The sequence below is a fragment of the Populus nigra genome, chromosome 6 (assembly GCF_951802175.1).
Source record: "Populus nigra chromosome 6, ddPopNigr1.1, whole genome shotgun sequence".
Classification (NCBI taxonomy): Eukaryota; Viridiplantae; Streptophyta; class Magnoliopsida; order Malpighiales; family Salicaceae; genus Populus; species Populus nigra.
In genome coordinates this window covers 9456310-9473129 of record NC_084857.1, presented here as the reverse complement: position 1 = coordinate 9473129, position 16820 = coordinate 9456310, and the positions used below count along the sequence as shown (strand labels likewise).

The 16820-nt window shown below is 34.5% G+C and overlaps 1 protein-coding gene across 2 annotated transcripts; it reads left to right on the top strand.

The window, feature by feature from the left end:
* Positions 1-685: 685 nt before the first annotated feature.
* LOC133697570 (ATP-dependent DNA helicase homolog RECG, chloroplastic) lies at positions 686-16501 on the top strand. 2 transcript variants are annotated; one of them, XM_062120212.1, is made up of 17 exons: positions 686-970; positions 1113-1195; positions 1287-1419; positions 2270-2878; positions 2976-3088; positions 3576-3804; positions 5231-5397; positions 6451-6532; positions 6957-7046; positions 7448-7681; positions 7904-7975; positions 8145-8297; positions 8376-8519; positions 11196-11354; positions 11891-11974; positions 13420-13992; positions 16021-16501. In XM_062120212.1, exons 1-17 carry the CDS (start codon positions 932-934, stop codon positions 16111-16113), a joined length of 3057 nt encoding a protein of 1018 aa, XP_061976196.1. In that variant the 5' UTR covers positions 686-931; the 3' UTR covers positions 16114-16501. The 2 variants fall into 2 exon arrangements, with proteins under 2 accessions (XP_061976196.1, XP_061976195.1); XM_062120211.1 differs by having other exon boundaries at positions 7904-8000; positions 8149-8297.
* The last annotated feature ends 319 nt before the right edge of the window (positions 16502-16820 follow it).

Here is a 16820-nt window from a genome sequence, read left to right as displayed (position 1 = left end):
ACAGTTTTTTTTTTAGAAAAAAGAACAGATGATGAGTGCATCCTCTTTGTATTGCATAAAAAACAATGAAATATTTTAACCAAATGATATTTATTGTACACGACGAGCCAGACAAATAATTTTAAAAAATCTCCCTTTTAAAGTTAATTCACTTCGAGTTATTATTTTTTTAATTATTTTGATATATTAATATTAAAAATAAATATTAAAAATAAATTTTAATTATTTTAATATATTTTAAAATGAAAAACAATCAATACACTATTCGAAATAACATCTAGATGGGTGCAATGTTTTTTTTTGTATACAATCTTGTTTTGTTTTTATTCATTTATTGTTCAAGTGGATATTATAATTTGATTTTCAAATAATTTATTTTTCAACTAAATTATGCAAGTTTCAACGTGCTCGTAACATTTCCTATGAAAAAATTCCATGCAGAAATTGGTCATTTTTTCCCTAATCGACAGGCTGGTTCACAAATACTTGTCGCTAATCAGTTATGATTGACAAAAGTCAAAACACGGGGGTACATATCGACTTGAAAGACAAATGCAGTGACTAAATTAAATCGATTTCGGCCTATTTTCACATGAAGAGATGTGGGCTCATGAATTGGGCCGGGAAAGCAAAGCAGGGCTTTTGTATTAACAATAACAATAATAATATCTCCCGCCTCTGGATACGAGCTCTTCTTCTTTCCACACCCACTGATATTAATTATTACAGTTCGTGTCAAAGGGCAGAGGGAAGAAGCAATGCATTTCTTCTTTTTAAAAATTAATCGAAACTAGTCATAGATTAGATACAGATTATAAACACGGAATCGAACTGAAGGTGTCTCTTTCTTTCATTCTTCTTTCTTCATTGCATCGACTTTACAATTAGGAAGGACAGGACAGGACATGCTCTTGTTTTGAGCTTGCTTCTCATGGCACCGACTCTATCGGCTATGGGGTCGTTTCGTATTGTAAGCATAGGAATGATATTTCCTTTTTTTTTTTTCTGTAAATTGTTATTGAAATAATTATCTAGGTTTTTTTTTTTTTTTTACAAAAAGAAGAACTACAGTTCTTTATTTATTTATCTCTTGATCAAAGATTCCATTTCAGTGTTGTAGTGGAAAATGGCCGACGACTATAGTTTTCTTTAAAGCTGAGAGAGGGTATCGAAGTGCTTTGAGTAGAAATATGAGGTGCTTATTGTATTCTTATTTTATTCTGATCGAAGGATCTTTCTTTTTGAGAATACCTCCAACAATCTGAATTTTCCCTTTTGAGTTGCAGGTTTAATAATTTCGTCTTCAGGATATCAAAATTGCCTTCTTGTTCGAAGCATACATTTGTGGAAAGGTTGTTTAAACAAGCAGGCAAGCATGGCGAACAAAGTATATCAAATCGGTCAAAATTGCTTAATAGGGTAAACGAGTGTGTGTTGACAGACGAGTTTTCTTTTGCATTTGTTCTCTTTGCCTTTTTTTGTTTCGTTTCTACAATTTCTTCACTCACTGCAGTGGGCCTTTTCTTCAAGATGATGTGTAGCATTAGCAAATCTTGGATCCGTAATGAGTAGTTATAGAAACTTGATGGTGGAGAATAATTTGGCCATGTGTGGAATATTTTTTTAAATGGTTTAGAAGCTCGATTCCATTCAAGATGAAAAAGGTGACACGGAGAAATAGAAACGACCTGGGTTGATGGTAAAAACTCGATAACAGTATTTGAAGGAAACTTCACTTAAATGCTGTCTTCCTCTTGCTTGGAGGTTTTCCTTTTTTTTTTTTGAATTTCTATCAATCCTATTGGTTGGATATTTCTTACCTACAAAGTTTTGTAATTAAGCTATTTAGACTTAGACTTAATGAGAGTTCTTACTTTATTGCCTTTCCCTTTTTCTTTTGAAACATCCCCCCCCCCCTAATGATAGGTTAGAATAATCTTTATGAAAACACTGTTGGGATTTTTAAGGCAAGGGTTGTCATTGGTTTAATTATGTTAGAGATCACAGCTAATAGCTGAGAAATCGATCATGCCCAGCAGCTTGTAATCAAGAGGCATCTCATAAGCATGGATCAATCATTCTTGTTAGTGAAAGTCACCCCACCCTTTTGTTTTAGGTTTTGTATTTTCATGAGGTTTTATCCAACATAATCGTGTAATTATTCTCTATGTTATTGGAATATGAAGAATGCTTCGTCTGCATTGTCTTGAGTGTTATTTAGCTCTTCATTCTAGATGTTCTTTGACCTGCAATTTTTAATTTCTTGCAGGTCCAAGCGCTCATGGATTATGATGGTTTTCATGATTTAATCGAGAATGAAACAGCTGCAAAACAATTTAGAGTGAATGCCAAAGATGATACAGATGATTTTGATGTCTCCTTGGCATGTAAAAGATTTCCATCCATTGTCTTGGGTAGTTCTCCTCCAGTGGAACTGTATGACGAGTCTGAAATTAACAGCCTTCTAGCAGCTAAAATTTTGGAAGGATTTCTTCCAAATGCTATGGGTGTGAAATGTGTTGATCCAGATACTCTTCATGAACAGTTGGCTTCTCCATACACTGAAAATGTGAACTCTTCCATGCCAAAAGAATTAAGAGGTGAAAGCTCATACATATTAAGTGAATTCAGGGAAGAAAATACATATACATCAAAAGAAATAAAAGAAGAAAATCTTCACAGTTTGCCTTTATATTCTCCGGACATGACGTTGGAAACTGAAGAAAAAATAGTTCCTAAAATTGGCATGGAAGAATACACTACCAAAGTGGAGCTTGAATCACAAGTAAATCTTGCATATCTTGATAAACCTATCAGTTGCTTACCTGGGTTAAGTACTAGGCAACGTCGTCAGCTGGAAAATTGTGGTTTTTACACGGTAGGGTCTGTTGCAGATAATGTGAAAAGTTGAAGTTCTTTTATGTTCTTATAATTGGAATAGGACATGGGTTCACATTCTTGTCATGTTCATGCAGTTGCGGAAGTTGCTGCAACATTTTCCTCGAACCTATGCTGATTTGCAGAATGCACATTTTGGAATTGACGATGGACAGTATTTGATTTCTGTTGGGAAAGTAACATCTTCCAGGTATTGAGGTATCGTTCCTGAAATTCTTACCCTCTCATTCTCTATGCTGGACGAACAAAATGTCAGACTGTTTTTCAGTACATCAACATATTTTGGCCTGTGTTTTAATAAGTTCTTGGAGTTCCAATATCACTTATATTAGGTAAGGGAAAACAGAGTGCATGATTTTGGGTATTTGTTGCGTCTATCCCTTCAATGCTCTGTTCTTGTTTTTTTGGCTGACATCATGTTGTCAGGTCTTGTGTAATTAAAGTTTTAAACCTGTTTTTAAGGACACCATGTGTCTCAGCATATTTAGATATTTTCTTATATTTATTTGATTTCCAGTTTCTTGCTGTGCATAATTTCCACTATTTTCATGTGCACTTATACATTTTCATGTCTAACTACACACATCTTCTGCGTGCTTGTCTGCTGATGCTTTGATCATTAAGTGAATGGGAAGTTTGTGTATCAATATTGATATTATTGACCATTTCTTTTTCAGGGCTGTTAAAGCCAGTTATTCACTAGCATTTGCTGAAGTGATTGTGGCTTGTGACATTATAAACAATGAATCTAAGCACTTGATTGATGACAACAATACTGGAGGAAAGAAAACGATTTATCTGCACCTTAAGAAATATTTTCGTGGCACCCGTTTTACTTGTCTACCATTTCTTAAAAAAGTCGAAGCGAAACATAAAGTGGGAGATGTTGTCTGCGTTAGTGGTAAGGTGAGTAGGACTTCTCTGCTGGATGCTCTTTTTTTCCGTGTCTTGATTAAGGTATATTCAGTTGTTTTCATATTGTTTCATCTAGGAGTGTTAGCATGAGCAAGGGCAAGAAATTTGTAACGAGTCCCATTACTGGATCTTTCTTCTTCTTTTGGCCTGCTGATTCTATGAAGTTTCTACTTTGCATGAGTCATTTTACTTGTATTTCCAATGAGGGATGCTGTAGACTAATTTACTTCAAGTTGTGTAAGTGCATATTTTGTGAACTTATTTTCCAAGGTGGTGTTGGGGTGAAAAAACATTTATAAACTTTTAGATGCTGTATTTTGTACTTTTTGTTTGAGACCTTTTATTGAAGTTGTCCTTCCCAGAAACTAGCTTTGGAGGTGTTTTTAGGACTTGGATAGCTCTTCTAGAGAATAATTGATGTAAAGTTTCCACTTCATGTATTTATGATTGTACATTGCACTCGCATACATTTAATCTATCTATGTGGAGACATTTCCCTTTTATTTTCTGCGTTTTTTTCCAAAGAATCTTTTCATGTACATTTTCTCTTTGATTGAATTAGTCAAGAGAAATGAGAGAAAAGCCTTTTTTCCTCATCATTTTTTTTTGCCCTTTCCCCCTTATATTTTTATATTCATATAGGTACCGAATTGCTTATGATATTATTTGTTTATGCATTTTGTGAATTAGTTCTCCTGATATTAAAAAATATGGTTGTGTGATCTCTTCCCGTAAACCAACTTCTTTTCTAGGATGTATAACCGTTTGTTTACTTGTGAAATTCTCCCATCTACTTGCCATGTTAATTAGTGGATTATAGTAGCGTGCACTAGCATGAAAGGGGATTCTGTCCTCCTGTCTATTCTTACTTTCTTAAGGCTCAGAATCTAGCTTTTTTTGTGCTTTAACATTTCTTTCTTTTCCTTATTGTTTCTGTTTTTATCATCCCTTGTATTATACACTTTGTTGCAATAGAACTTTTATAGTTTTACCCATTCAAAAATGATAGTTCGAGAACTAAATGTCAACCAGCATTGTGCCTCCATCCTAATGCTGATTGTATGTTGAATTTTCTGGAAAAGGGTGTCGGTAGTCAGATATTCTTTTATGGAAATGATTTCTTAGATGTATTGAGCTTGGTCGTTACTGCTGATGTCAGTGTCTGTCATTTCTATAGTGGTCTATTTAGGTATAAAAAATATGATAGTGTGAATTGATTCTTCAAGTAGCATAGTAGGATCAGTAATGACTAAAATAATTAGATTTTTTATTCTAAAAAGAAGTGGTTATATTTTTTTTCCATATGATGTATGGTTCCCCTTTAATTCTATTCTCAAGTTGTTTGATTTATTCATTGACATCATGTTTTGAGTTTTGGGCATTTTGAGACTTGGTGCGTGAATGTGTTGTGATGTAGGTTAGAACCATGAGTACTAAAGGAGATCACTATGAAATAAGAGAATACAATATTGATGTGCTAAAAGACACAGAAGATTCATCTTCTATTGTGGAAGGGAGGCCATATCCTATATACCCTTCAAAAGGAGGCTTAAATCCTGACTTTCTTCGGGATACTATTTCAAGGTTTTGTCCGATACCCTTTTTGTAGTTTGGCATCTCCTGTCATTCAAAGACAGCCCCTTTTCTCAGTTCCTGTTGCTTCTATGATTAATGATTCAAGTCTAATCCTTCTTTAGGATATGTGTGCATGTGTAGAGCATGAAGCTAAGCCTTTTATTGTCTCTTATTTTGTTATGTGCTATTCCTTTCATGCTGTACAGTTGGCATTAATTGCTTATATATAAGAAAATTATGCTTTTGCAATTCTTTTTTGGCTATTTACACAATTTCCTCTTATCTAAAGAAAAGAGATCTGGTTTAGTGTACTCCAAGATATGAACCACATTTGTTGACCAACAATGTTGAGTCTTCTGTAGACGTTAGAGAATTATATGTTGTAACTGCTTTTTTGACACTGCGAAACCTTTTGGAAAGTTCATTCTGATGGTTCTTAGCATTTTCCTTACCTCTGTATATGAGTTTTTTGATAGAAACTTCAGTAAGGATTGTGTTCTCCAAATGCTTGATTTTGGTCAAAAGAGTTATTCAACAAAATAGATCTCCAAGAAAATGTCCTAGTCGGAAAAAAAAAGGAAAGAAAAAGTCCATGTGTTTTTTAAACAACCATTTGCGTACATTTTCAGATCAATCAAACATTGCATGAATCTGGTTGAATCATTCTTCTCCATAGAATTAGTTGGTCTTTGTTCTCTAAAATGTGTTTAGAGTGACAATAATGTAGATTTTCTTTAAAATAATATAAATGCACTCACCCTCTTAACCATGGTGGGTGGTTCCATAATTTATTTTTTATTAGACTATTTTTTATAAATATACATTCTTACCCCCCACCCCCAGGTATTTTCTTTGAATTTAGCAGTTTTATGCTTCTTTGCATATGCGTCAACATCATAGTATACAGGAAAGAAGTTTACTCATTAGTTTAATCTGAAAGAAAACTTGATCACCAAAAAAGGAATGGTTAAGGGGCCCAAGCTAATTTTTTTTAGTTTATGAGACAACAGTGTGTAGTTTAAGGGTATGTACATGTTCTTACCTTTCTCTTATATCTTCCAGAGCTGTACGAGCCCTGCTTGCTGATGTTGATCCTATTCCAAAAGAAATCATTCAGGATTTTGGACTTTTACGTCTCCATGAAGTAAGGAAGTCTTCTAGAATATGGTTCAATTATTGATATATTAATGCATATTTGGTTCTTCATATAACAAGAATGATCATTAATGTTACTAGTGATAATGTGCTTGATTTGCTGATAGATCATCTATATTGTCATCAAGTTTTGAGGTAAATTGTGTGGTTTACTGTGCCTCAGTTCTGTCTTCTTCCAAGCAGTCTTGAGCTATTAGGAGTTCTGATCAGTGATCAGTGTAGGTGTTGAAATTCTTCAACGGATTATAATGCTATAAAATAATATTTCAACAATAAAATAAATTGCATTGTGAACATTTAACTATGGCAGTGCCTCTATTTACGTGCCACAAATATGGCATGTGTGGCTGTTATTTCCTGTCAATGCTTGCTTATTTTGATAAACCTAAATTTCTTTTCTCAAAAAATTGCAGGCATATATAGGGATTCACCAGCCAAAAAATGCAGATGAGGCTGATTTAGCTCGCAAAAGGCTTATTTTTGATGAGTTCTTTTATCTACAGGTGATCTGAAATTTCATGTTACTTTATGGCATATGAATCACAATTGTATTGCTGTGAGACATTATGTATTTGCTCTGTATCATTATTGTTCATTTGTACATGATTCATTGCAGTAGCAGACTGTTTTATAAAAGGGAGTGCAATTATGATCTGGAATGCGTGCTATTTAATTGATGATAATGCTCCTGGTGACATCATCACATGATTATTTCCAAAATCTTGTTTACAGCCATTGACTGGGTTGCATCTTTTTCTCTTTTCTTTTTTCAGTAGCTGGAAGGTCACTATCTATTTTACTTGAAGCTTGTTGTTTCTGCCTTTTCCTTGTATTGCAAGTTGTTTTTGTGCTGATGTCTCGTGGCTTTTCTTTTATTAACTCTAGTGTATCACACTCTCTGCAGTTGGGGCGCTTATTTCAAATGCTTGAAGGTCTTGGTTCGCGAATGGAGAAAGATGGACTGCTGGACAAGTACAGTAAACCTGAGTTGAATGCTGTTTATGTGGAAGATTGGTCCAATCTCACCAAGAAATTCTTGAAGGCTCTTCCATATTCCCTTACTTCAAGCCAACTAAGTGCTTCTTCACAAATTATATGGGATCTGAAGCGACCAGTTCCCATGAATCGACTCTTACAGGTTCTGGATTTTATATGACTAGTTGTTTTATCACTAAAAACAATGTAGAACCTGTTTCTATTTGCTTTCAATCTGATGTTCTGTTTTGAGCTTATCCAAAGAGTTATTTTTGGTTATCATCAGTATAGAGTAATCAGATTCTATGTTAAACTTTGTGGCACGTGATTGAGATTATTGAACTCTGAAAAAGATTTCATTCTTCAAATTTGATTTTTGTTTCAGGGTGATGTTGGATGTGGGAAAACGATTGTAGCTTTTCTGGCTTGTATGGAGGTTATTGGTTCTGGTTATCAGGTTGACCACTTCATGAACATATTATGTAATACACGCATTTGTTCCGTAATTTATTTTATTTTTCTGGATTGTTCCCACATATTTTGTCATGTTAACTTCTTTGATAGTTATCACTTTGCAACGTGTATGTTCTTTGTTACATATATATAATGAGGTTTCTGTACTCTAGGCAGCTTTCATGGTTCCAACTGAGTTGCTTGCGATCCAACATTATGAACAGTTACTTAATTTGCTAGAGACTATGGACGAAGTCCAGTCAAAGCCTTCTGTTGCTCTATTAACAGGATCAACCCCATCGAAACAATCACGGATGATTCGTAGGGTATGCTTTTTTATCAAATGCTTGTTTGATTTTTAAAAGACAATCTTTGAGATTGTTTTTCATTGAATTAATTGACAGAATCTCCAAAGTGGAGACATCTCTATGGTCATTGGAACCCACAGTTTGATATCTGAGAATGTAGAATTCTCTGCTTTACGCATTGCTGTAGTAGATGAGCAACAACGCTTTGGTGTGATCCAGAGAGGAAGGTTTAATAGTAAGGTTGTCTGCCTCCTTGTTCTAGTATGATGACTTTTTACTGTAAATATCTAGTTAACTTAATCTGTTATTTCATGTCTTTTGTCGTTGCAATCGCTTGTTATTACTTCCGTGTTTGTGAAGATTTACTCAAACAGCATGATGATTTGGCTTCTTTAGTTTTTCTTGGTGTTCAATTTTTTTGAGAATATTGTGGCATGTAGATTAGAAAAGATTCAAGAAGATCAAATTTTAAGTACAAAAATCTTCTCCATATTCCCAATGATGTCAAACGAAGCGATGAGCAAAAACAAAAACAATAAAAAATTTAAGAGAATTCTATGAAATCTCAAACTCATTTATTTGATCAATCAATGTTCAGACTCATTACTAATGCCTAACTGCAGTGGCTTGTATGGGTTTGAAGCTTCTACAAGCAGAAACACATTAGCCCAGTTGGAATGGGAGTTGAGCCAGAGGTTACGGGTTCAACACTCACTGAGGTAGTTGAACTTCTATACTTATCTGGAAAAAAAAGGGAACATTAAACCATAGAAAAACATAGTAATAGGTTATAGAACTAAATCCTAACACTTTCCTAAGTGCTAAATAGGAAATAAAAGTTCATGAAAAATATTAAAAACTTGGAATAAGCAAATATTAATCCTGCAAGTCACTCTTCGTAATCCATCACAAGTTATAGGCCAATGACTTGATAATTGAAGCTTTTTTGGGTGAGTAATTCTGGAGATTTGTGGTTGCTTTGAATGGTCAGAGAAACTGAATTTCAGTGGTGGAAGCAAGTGGAGGTACTGAGCTAGCTATAGAGTTTTTTATGCAAGTGTCACACACAACTTTGGTGCTTTGTTATGAAGTGGATGAATTTTAAGGACAATGAGAAGGGATAGGGTTGTGTAATAATTACTGAGTTGATGCAGCCTATGGGGATCATTGGTTTCCAAACTTATTGACGATGGTAGAATATAACTATGTCAGGTGAAGGATGATTTTATATGAATTAGTGATGTAATGCCAAAATTCTTAAGACAAAGAATTTTGCGATGTGGATTGATAATTTATAGCTGAGAATTTTACATGGATCGGTAATATTTGATGTGTTTCTCATAAGCTCTGCACTACTGCACTCAACCATGTTTCAGTTTTAAACTTGGGTTGTCTGTGAATTGTTCCCCCCATTTTGTTTGTTTTTGGTCACAGTTTTTGGGAAACAAGATATTAAATCACTTTTTATTACATCATCTTACAGAGCTGCATATAGAGCACACTATAAAACTTTTATTATCAGTAAGAGCTGACACGCCCTGGCCCTCAATCAACCCCCATTAATGTCACCTAGAAAAAGGAACTTGAAAGAGCCTATTATCTGTAAGAAACTGTCGAGGCCTGGTGCAAAATCTCCCCCTCCAACACTGCCAAAAAATGTAATATTTACTGAGCAGGTTTCTATAGCATTTGTAGAACAATATTTTGTTGCTTTATAAAATCATTTCCTTGTGTTGATTTCCTGTACATCTGATCACGCTTCAATTGCAGCCTGGTTTGCTGGCCCATCACTGAATATGGTAGATTCAAGAGCAAGAAATGTTTTGGACTAAATAGCGAATATTACATCTTTATGCTTTCCCACTGATCATGATTTTCCAAAACATACTCTGTAGACTGGCTCCCTAAATTTATGCAGGAGCTACATATATTTCACTGTAGGTCCAACTATTATTTCTGCGGCATAGATTTTCCTATTCTTTTAAACAGAAGTGCTGAAAATTGATATAATAACTCCACTGGGCTCTAGGATGCAGTCAAATTGATGTAATAAAATTTTAAGTGTGGAAAATTGCAGGTGGTATGTACTGAGTTTTGACTGTGCCAAGAGCTAATTGGCGTGGTGAAGTTATTGGAACTAAGGTCTATTAGTTTGAAGTTTGAAATGATTGTCTTCAAACTCTGTTAAGATTGCAATAGATATCCTGGTGTTGCTTTAAAATGAAATCAGCTGTGGCGGGAGAGTTAATGATGTTTGTGAGTTCTGTAACAATTCTGATACATCAGTTTTGCTAGGGTGAAAGAAAGTGGGGGTATGGAAGGAGGGAGGAGTGGTGTGTTTACTTTGTAAGATAAGTAGGACAGGAATAGTGTTTAAATTGGAAGTATGAAGCTAAAATGGAAGTGAACTGATCCACAAAATTAGTTAAGAGGATGGAAGGAAGGTTTTTTTATAATTGGATAGATGGATTTTATCTTACATCTTACATGATTGGTTTGTTAGGAGTTCTATTTTATTTATGGAATTAAACACGCAGTCATCTTTCTATATCCTTTTTCATTGTATTATCAAACCTGGAAAGAAGAAAATACAATCTCCAGTCTTGTTCTTACCATTATGCTTAGACCTTTGCTATAAATTTACCGCCTAAGAAATGCTGGCAGTGTCATTAACAAAAAAGTGGATTTTGTAAATAGCATTGATGACTTATCTGTGATGCTTCCATTGTCAAAGATGAATCTCTTACCTGATGCATGCTTCTAAGTTGTTTTTTGCTATTTTGTGCTGAAAATCATTTCGCTATCATTTATTTTAAACAAAATTTAATGCTGTCATTTGCAACTCAAGGTTTCATTATCTTTCTGTGATTATTTTATAAGATGGGGTGATTGAGGAATGGAACCTAATCTCTGCAGCTATACCATAGCCCTCTAAGTTCAAGAATGTCAGCATCCAACACAGATACATCTTCAGAAGGTGATTTCCATATGGCCCCACATGTTCTTGCCATGTCAGCCACTCCCATTCCAAGGACACTTGCTCTGGCATTATATGGAGATATGTCTTTAACACAAGTAAGTAAATATTTTGCCTCTGCGGTTATAATCTTTTCATTTGAGCAGCTTTTTATAACTTTCCTTAAATGTTTTAACCTTATTTCATAATGTTGGGCATAAGTTATCTATATCTTGGTTATGGACAAGGTTGTCTAGACCATACATCTTTCAAAACCAATTTCAAGCAAGTTTAGTGAAAAACAGTATTTGGCCACAAGTCATGGTTTTCTTCTCTAACTTATTTTATTTCTTTTTCTGGTTGCTAACAAGGGGCACTGCATAATTCATTCATGTAATACATAGCAGTTAAAGTAGACAGCTGCTTACATATATTTAAGTTTGTATTTTGGAGTCGTATGGTTGAGTTCTTCTAGCATAAGTTTGGATTGAAGATATCAATTTTTTTTCCCTTAATAAAGTGGCTATGCATCTGATTTTTGGGCCCCCATGAATTCTTACATTATTTTTTTTTTTGATATTTACAAGCTGTTGGTGGATTTAATTAAATTAAATCCACCTCTTATAAGGTCATTGTTTGGTTTCTTTGTTGGCAGATAACTGACTTGCCTCCTGGAAGAGTTCCGGTTGAAACTTATATTTTTGAAGGAAATTATGATGGCTTTGAAGATGTCTACAAGGTTTGGTACTGTTTTATTTTAACATGTCTAAATGTACTGTGTAGCTTAAAACACGTCTCAAGAATTTTGTAACTTCTTCATGACATGAGCAAGATGTCTTAAGGCTTGGGACTTTTTCTTACCTTCCTAGAGGACTTTATGACAGGTCTTATGACAATCATTGTAACATTTATTAAGAACCTTATAACATGTTACATTTTGGGGAGTGTCCTTGGATGTTTTTCAGAGAGATCAGAGATAGCTTGCCCTGTTTATTCCATAACAAACCTTTAAAATTTTCTTTTCAAATTAAAATTTTCTTATGTGCGATGAATGATCACCTTATTCAATAACAAACCTTTAAAATTCTTTCAGTTCACCCATTCCGCACACACTAAATCACTGAATATTCTGGAGGTCTTTTATAACACAACACGTGCATAATGGAGAATACCCTTTTGACCTCCCTTACAATATTAGTTCATTACCGTTGTCATTTGATTTTTCTCTTTGGGGGATTGACCAAACAAAAAGCAACAATGAGGTGAATGACCAAGAGGTGGGAAAGAACACACTTGTGAAATTTCCAAACCCTTTCAAAGTACATACCGCTTCGAACTGTTGGTGAAGAGAAAGATAGTGTTTAAGAAAGATCCTCCATCTCTCGTATAATTTCTCAGTCAAAATTATGTATGTTATAATAGATCCCAATACTTTTGTACTGTCTTGTTATGTTTTTCTACCAGATACTAAGCTATCTGCTTTATGGATCTTACCATGTTCATGGTTTGCAATGTTTTTTGTTAGGATCTTTAAAGTGTAAATCATAGCTTTGTATATGTCAGTGTTGGTAATTCTATTAGGAGTGGTTTTATTTGCACTCCATCTGTAATCCCACTTCATAACTTTATGCAGTGACTAAATTAATCTTCATTTAAAGTGTCCTTTATTAGCAATTGAAATTGCATGATATCAATTTTGAACATTGTAATCCCATCCTAACTTCTACTGAAAATATTTTTAGAAAAATTGTTGTGAAAATCAATTTTGGATGTATCCTATATTCAATTAGATAAAAGTAATACTGTAGAATAACATTAATGTTTAGTTATCCCTATAGGATTTAACAGAGACGGAGTTATATTATTAAGAGAGAGATTGAAATTGGAGATTAACTTTATAAATCCGTTTATGTATAAAAAACCCAAAAAGTAATCTAAAATATCAAATTTTATTGCTATCTTAAATGTTTGAGTTTCCTTGTTGCATGTTAAGTTCAAAGGCTTTTTTTGCATTCGATGTCATGAAATTTTGATTTTAAAGAAGACTTGAAAGAGCGGCTAGATTTTTTAACTCCAAAAGTTTAGTAGGTTAGCGGGAATAAAGCCATACTTCTGCTAGTTGCTTGTCGTCTCTCTCCTGCTATTACCACCAACACTAATTGATTATCAAATTGATTTTGCCAGATGATGAGAGATGAGTTAGAGGCAGGGGGGAGAGTGTATCTCGTGTACCCAGTCATTGAACAATCAGAGCAACTGCCTCAGCTACGTGCTGCTGCTGCTGATCTTGAAGTTATATCTCACAGGTTTCAGGATTACAACTGTGGGTTGTTACATGGAAAAATGAAGAGTGATGATAAAGATGAAGCGTTGAAACGATTCAGATCTGGTGTAACACATATACTGCTTTCCACTCAAGTAATTGAGATTGGTGTTGATGTCCCAGATGCATCTATGATGGTTGTTATGAATGCTGAAAGATTTGGAATAGCTCAGTTGCATCAACTTAGAGGACGAGTTGGACGTGGGGCAAGGAAGTCCAAATGTTTACTGGTAGCATCTACAACCAGCAGCCTTGACCGTCTGAAAGTGCTGGAGAAGTCATCAGATGGTTTTTACTTGGCAAATATGGATCTTCTTCTCCGTGGACCTGGCGACTTGCTCGGGAAAAAGCAATCTGGACATCTTCCAGAGTTTCCTATTGCCAGGTTGGAGATAGATGGGAATATTTTGCAAGAAGCACATGCTGCGGCACTGGTATGTCATTTCTCTGAAGTCTTTCCATTTAATTTTTTTTTGCTTGAATTGTCAATCTTTATTCAAAATAAATCATATATTTCTTCTTATAGTTATGAGTTAGTGATTTTTGGATGCTTGATAACTTCTGTTAGTAGCATAAATCGTTTGTGTTAACCTCTCTTATTTCCCTATAGCTTGTGCACTAAAAACAAAGTATATTCTGTTGGATCTTGTTATCAATTAGAAGTTAAAAGGTCGCCCCCCCACAAGGGTAACATTGCACCAATACTTCTAGGGACTAAAGTGCACACGGTGCAAACTATAGGGAACTAAAGTGGCCTTTGCCAATGGTTTTTTTCCCGTGAGCATTGTTTGTTACAATGATAGAATGCAAAAGCATAATGAAGTCATTTACTTGGGTGTGGTGCATTTGTGATTGTCCATGCTTGTCTTTGTTTGCATATATTTCTGAACATGTTTTGGTTCCTGTGTGCTAGCTTTTGGGTCTGCATGTTGCTATGGGTGCATATTCATCAATTCAGAAAGTGCTTTGCTAATTACATTATTTAGTGACACTACTTTATTATCTTTCCTATAGTGTTAGTGAAGTTGTTTCTTTAGTTGGGATATGCAATCCCTTTTTATGTTTTAGTGTGAGATACACATTACTCTCCGAAAAGATTTCAGTCCTGTTTCCAAGCATTTCCATAACTATAACAGTCTGCTTCTCAATATGGTCTGCAATTCATTAAATGTATCGTTGGTAATAAGATCTATCCAATAAAATTGTTCACTTTTGAATTAAATCCCTTCCAGAATGGATGAATAGAAGTCCACAATCTTTGTTCAAGATTGACCATAATTTTGCTTAGATAACTATTGCATTTAAAATTTTGCCCCAGACTCCTGTTGAAAAACGTTGCATATGATGGCATGTGTGCTCCAGGGGAAAATATTGCATATTTCATGTAAAATTATAAACTAAATCATTTTATTTTGCACCTGATCCAGATCTTTTAATAATTTATGAAGGGGGATGGACATAAAATTTTCTTGTTTTGCTTTTTAATATTTCATGAGCACAATAATTTTTAAATCATGCACGTTAAATTGGTAAATTACCAATCACCAAAGTTTTACCAAGTCTCTATTTATTTTAAATTATGATTTTGTTTTTGTTTTTGTTTTTTATTTAATTGTTTACACTTCATAAGATCCATTTAAAGTATAATAAAGTGGTGCAACTTATGTGCTTGATTCGGGTCTCCTTGTGTGTAATATCATGTTCATTTTTTTTATAAGAATTTAATATGATTTCATGGATGTCTTGTTCAAAAATAGGTTTATGGAAAGTTTAAGTGGATAATATATGATAAATAATTTGTTATAAGGATGTCTTTTAAAAAATACCAAATAAACTTGGAAGTTTTGGCTCCCAAGTTGCTAACAGTGAGTTCCACCATTCCTTGTCATTTCTGTTCCTTTCTCTAAAGCTTCTCATTTCATGACTGGCCAACGTGAACGAGCAGTGCATGAAAAATTATTTTTTCATGAAGTGGGTTAATAATCACTTGTACATATAAAAAATCCATTTTCTTATCGGTATGAATAGACCATAACAACAGAACCAGAGACTTTTTACTGCTGGTCAAAGGTGTTTTCTGTTGGTCGTCAAAAATCAATGTTAGCATGGTCTTGGTTTGGCATGAATCCTTCACAAAATTTTTGGAAGGGAACACGTGCCTTTTACTTGCTGGTAACGACTGAAGTAGATTTTTCTATTTTGTTTGCTATATAATATGCGAAATAGGGATTATCTGGTGTGCTACAGGCTCCAGTGTAGCCCACATCAAAGCTGGAACAGGCTTGTGTTAATAAGAATTTTAAATGTCTATCTGGCGTGATCTTTAAATGCTGATGGTAATCAAAAAGCTCAAATTTAGTTGCTTTCAAAATGCATTTGACTATATAAAAGCATCTGTTTGATTTCCAATGATTCATCGGTTCCAATTATGTTTATTTCTTCTTTACTTTGTTTATATGCAGAAAGTTCTTGGTGAGTCTCATGACTTGGAGAGATTTCCATCACTCAAAGCGGAGCTTAGTATGCGACAACCATTATGTCTTCTTGGGGATTGAGATACAGAAATTTAACTATTCTTTCAACTTCTATTCTAATTAGAAACTCCCGCAGCAAGAATTGATGACCCTTGGAAAAAAGGGACAAGCCTTTTACCAGCAAGTGCACCGGATCCATGATTAAGGCTATAGTTTTTGCATCCACGTTGGATCAAGCTTTTGCATCAACCATTGTATGTAGGCAAAATCAGTATTTCTAGGTGAAGAAAACTACGAGATTTGCTTTTTGGCAGTTGTTTTTTCATGTAAATTTGAGCCTCAGATGTAATCGTTAGATTGATAGTTCCAAGTTAACACTGGTTATTTTGTGCTCCTTGAGGATGTATGCTGTCAATTTAGTACATCTGTGCCTTTCTTTTTGCACAAGAAGGGGGCCTCTTTCTAATTATTTTTTCACTCTGGTTCTGCGATGGCTATGCAGCATGCCAGGGCAATAACTAGCTTCGAGGACGGTTTCAATGTCCCAGACATTTTAAACGCAACGAGGTTGAAAGTAATTTGCCTAAAGAAATCAGTTTGTAATGAAGATCGTGTAAGCCTGACCTAAAAGAAGGTAATCTTTAATCCAAAAACATGCTCTCTTAATCATTGAATGACCATGTCTTCCCAGGTAACGCAGAGTGTAAAGGCCCAGAATTGATATTTCTACTGATATCTTTGAGCTTGATTTGGTCTTCGGCCTCAAATATCAACAGTGACTTTTTGCC

Coding starts and splice junctions, on each gene's coding strand:
- LOC133697570 (XM_062120211.1), top strand. CDS start 932: ATGGCACCGACTCTATCGGCTATGGGGTCGTTTCGTATT. Junction 1,420..2,269: donor GGTCAAAATTGCTTAATAGG/GTAAACGAGTGT, acceptor AATTTCTTGCAG/GTCCAAGCGCTCATGGATTA. Junction 6,533..6,956: donor GACTTTTACGTCTCCATGAA/GTAAGGAAGTCT, acceptor AAAAAATTGCAG/GCATATATAGGGATTCACCA.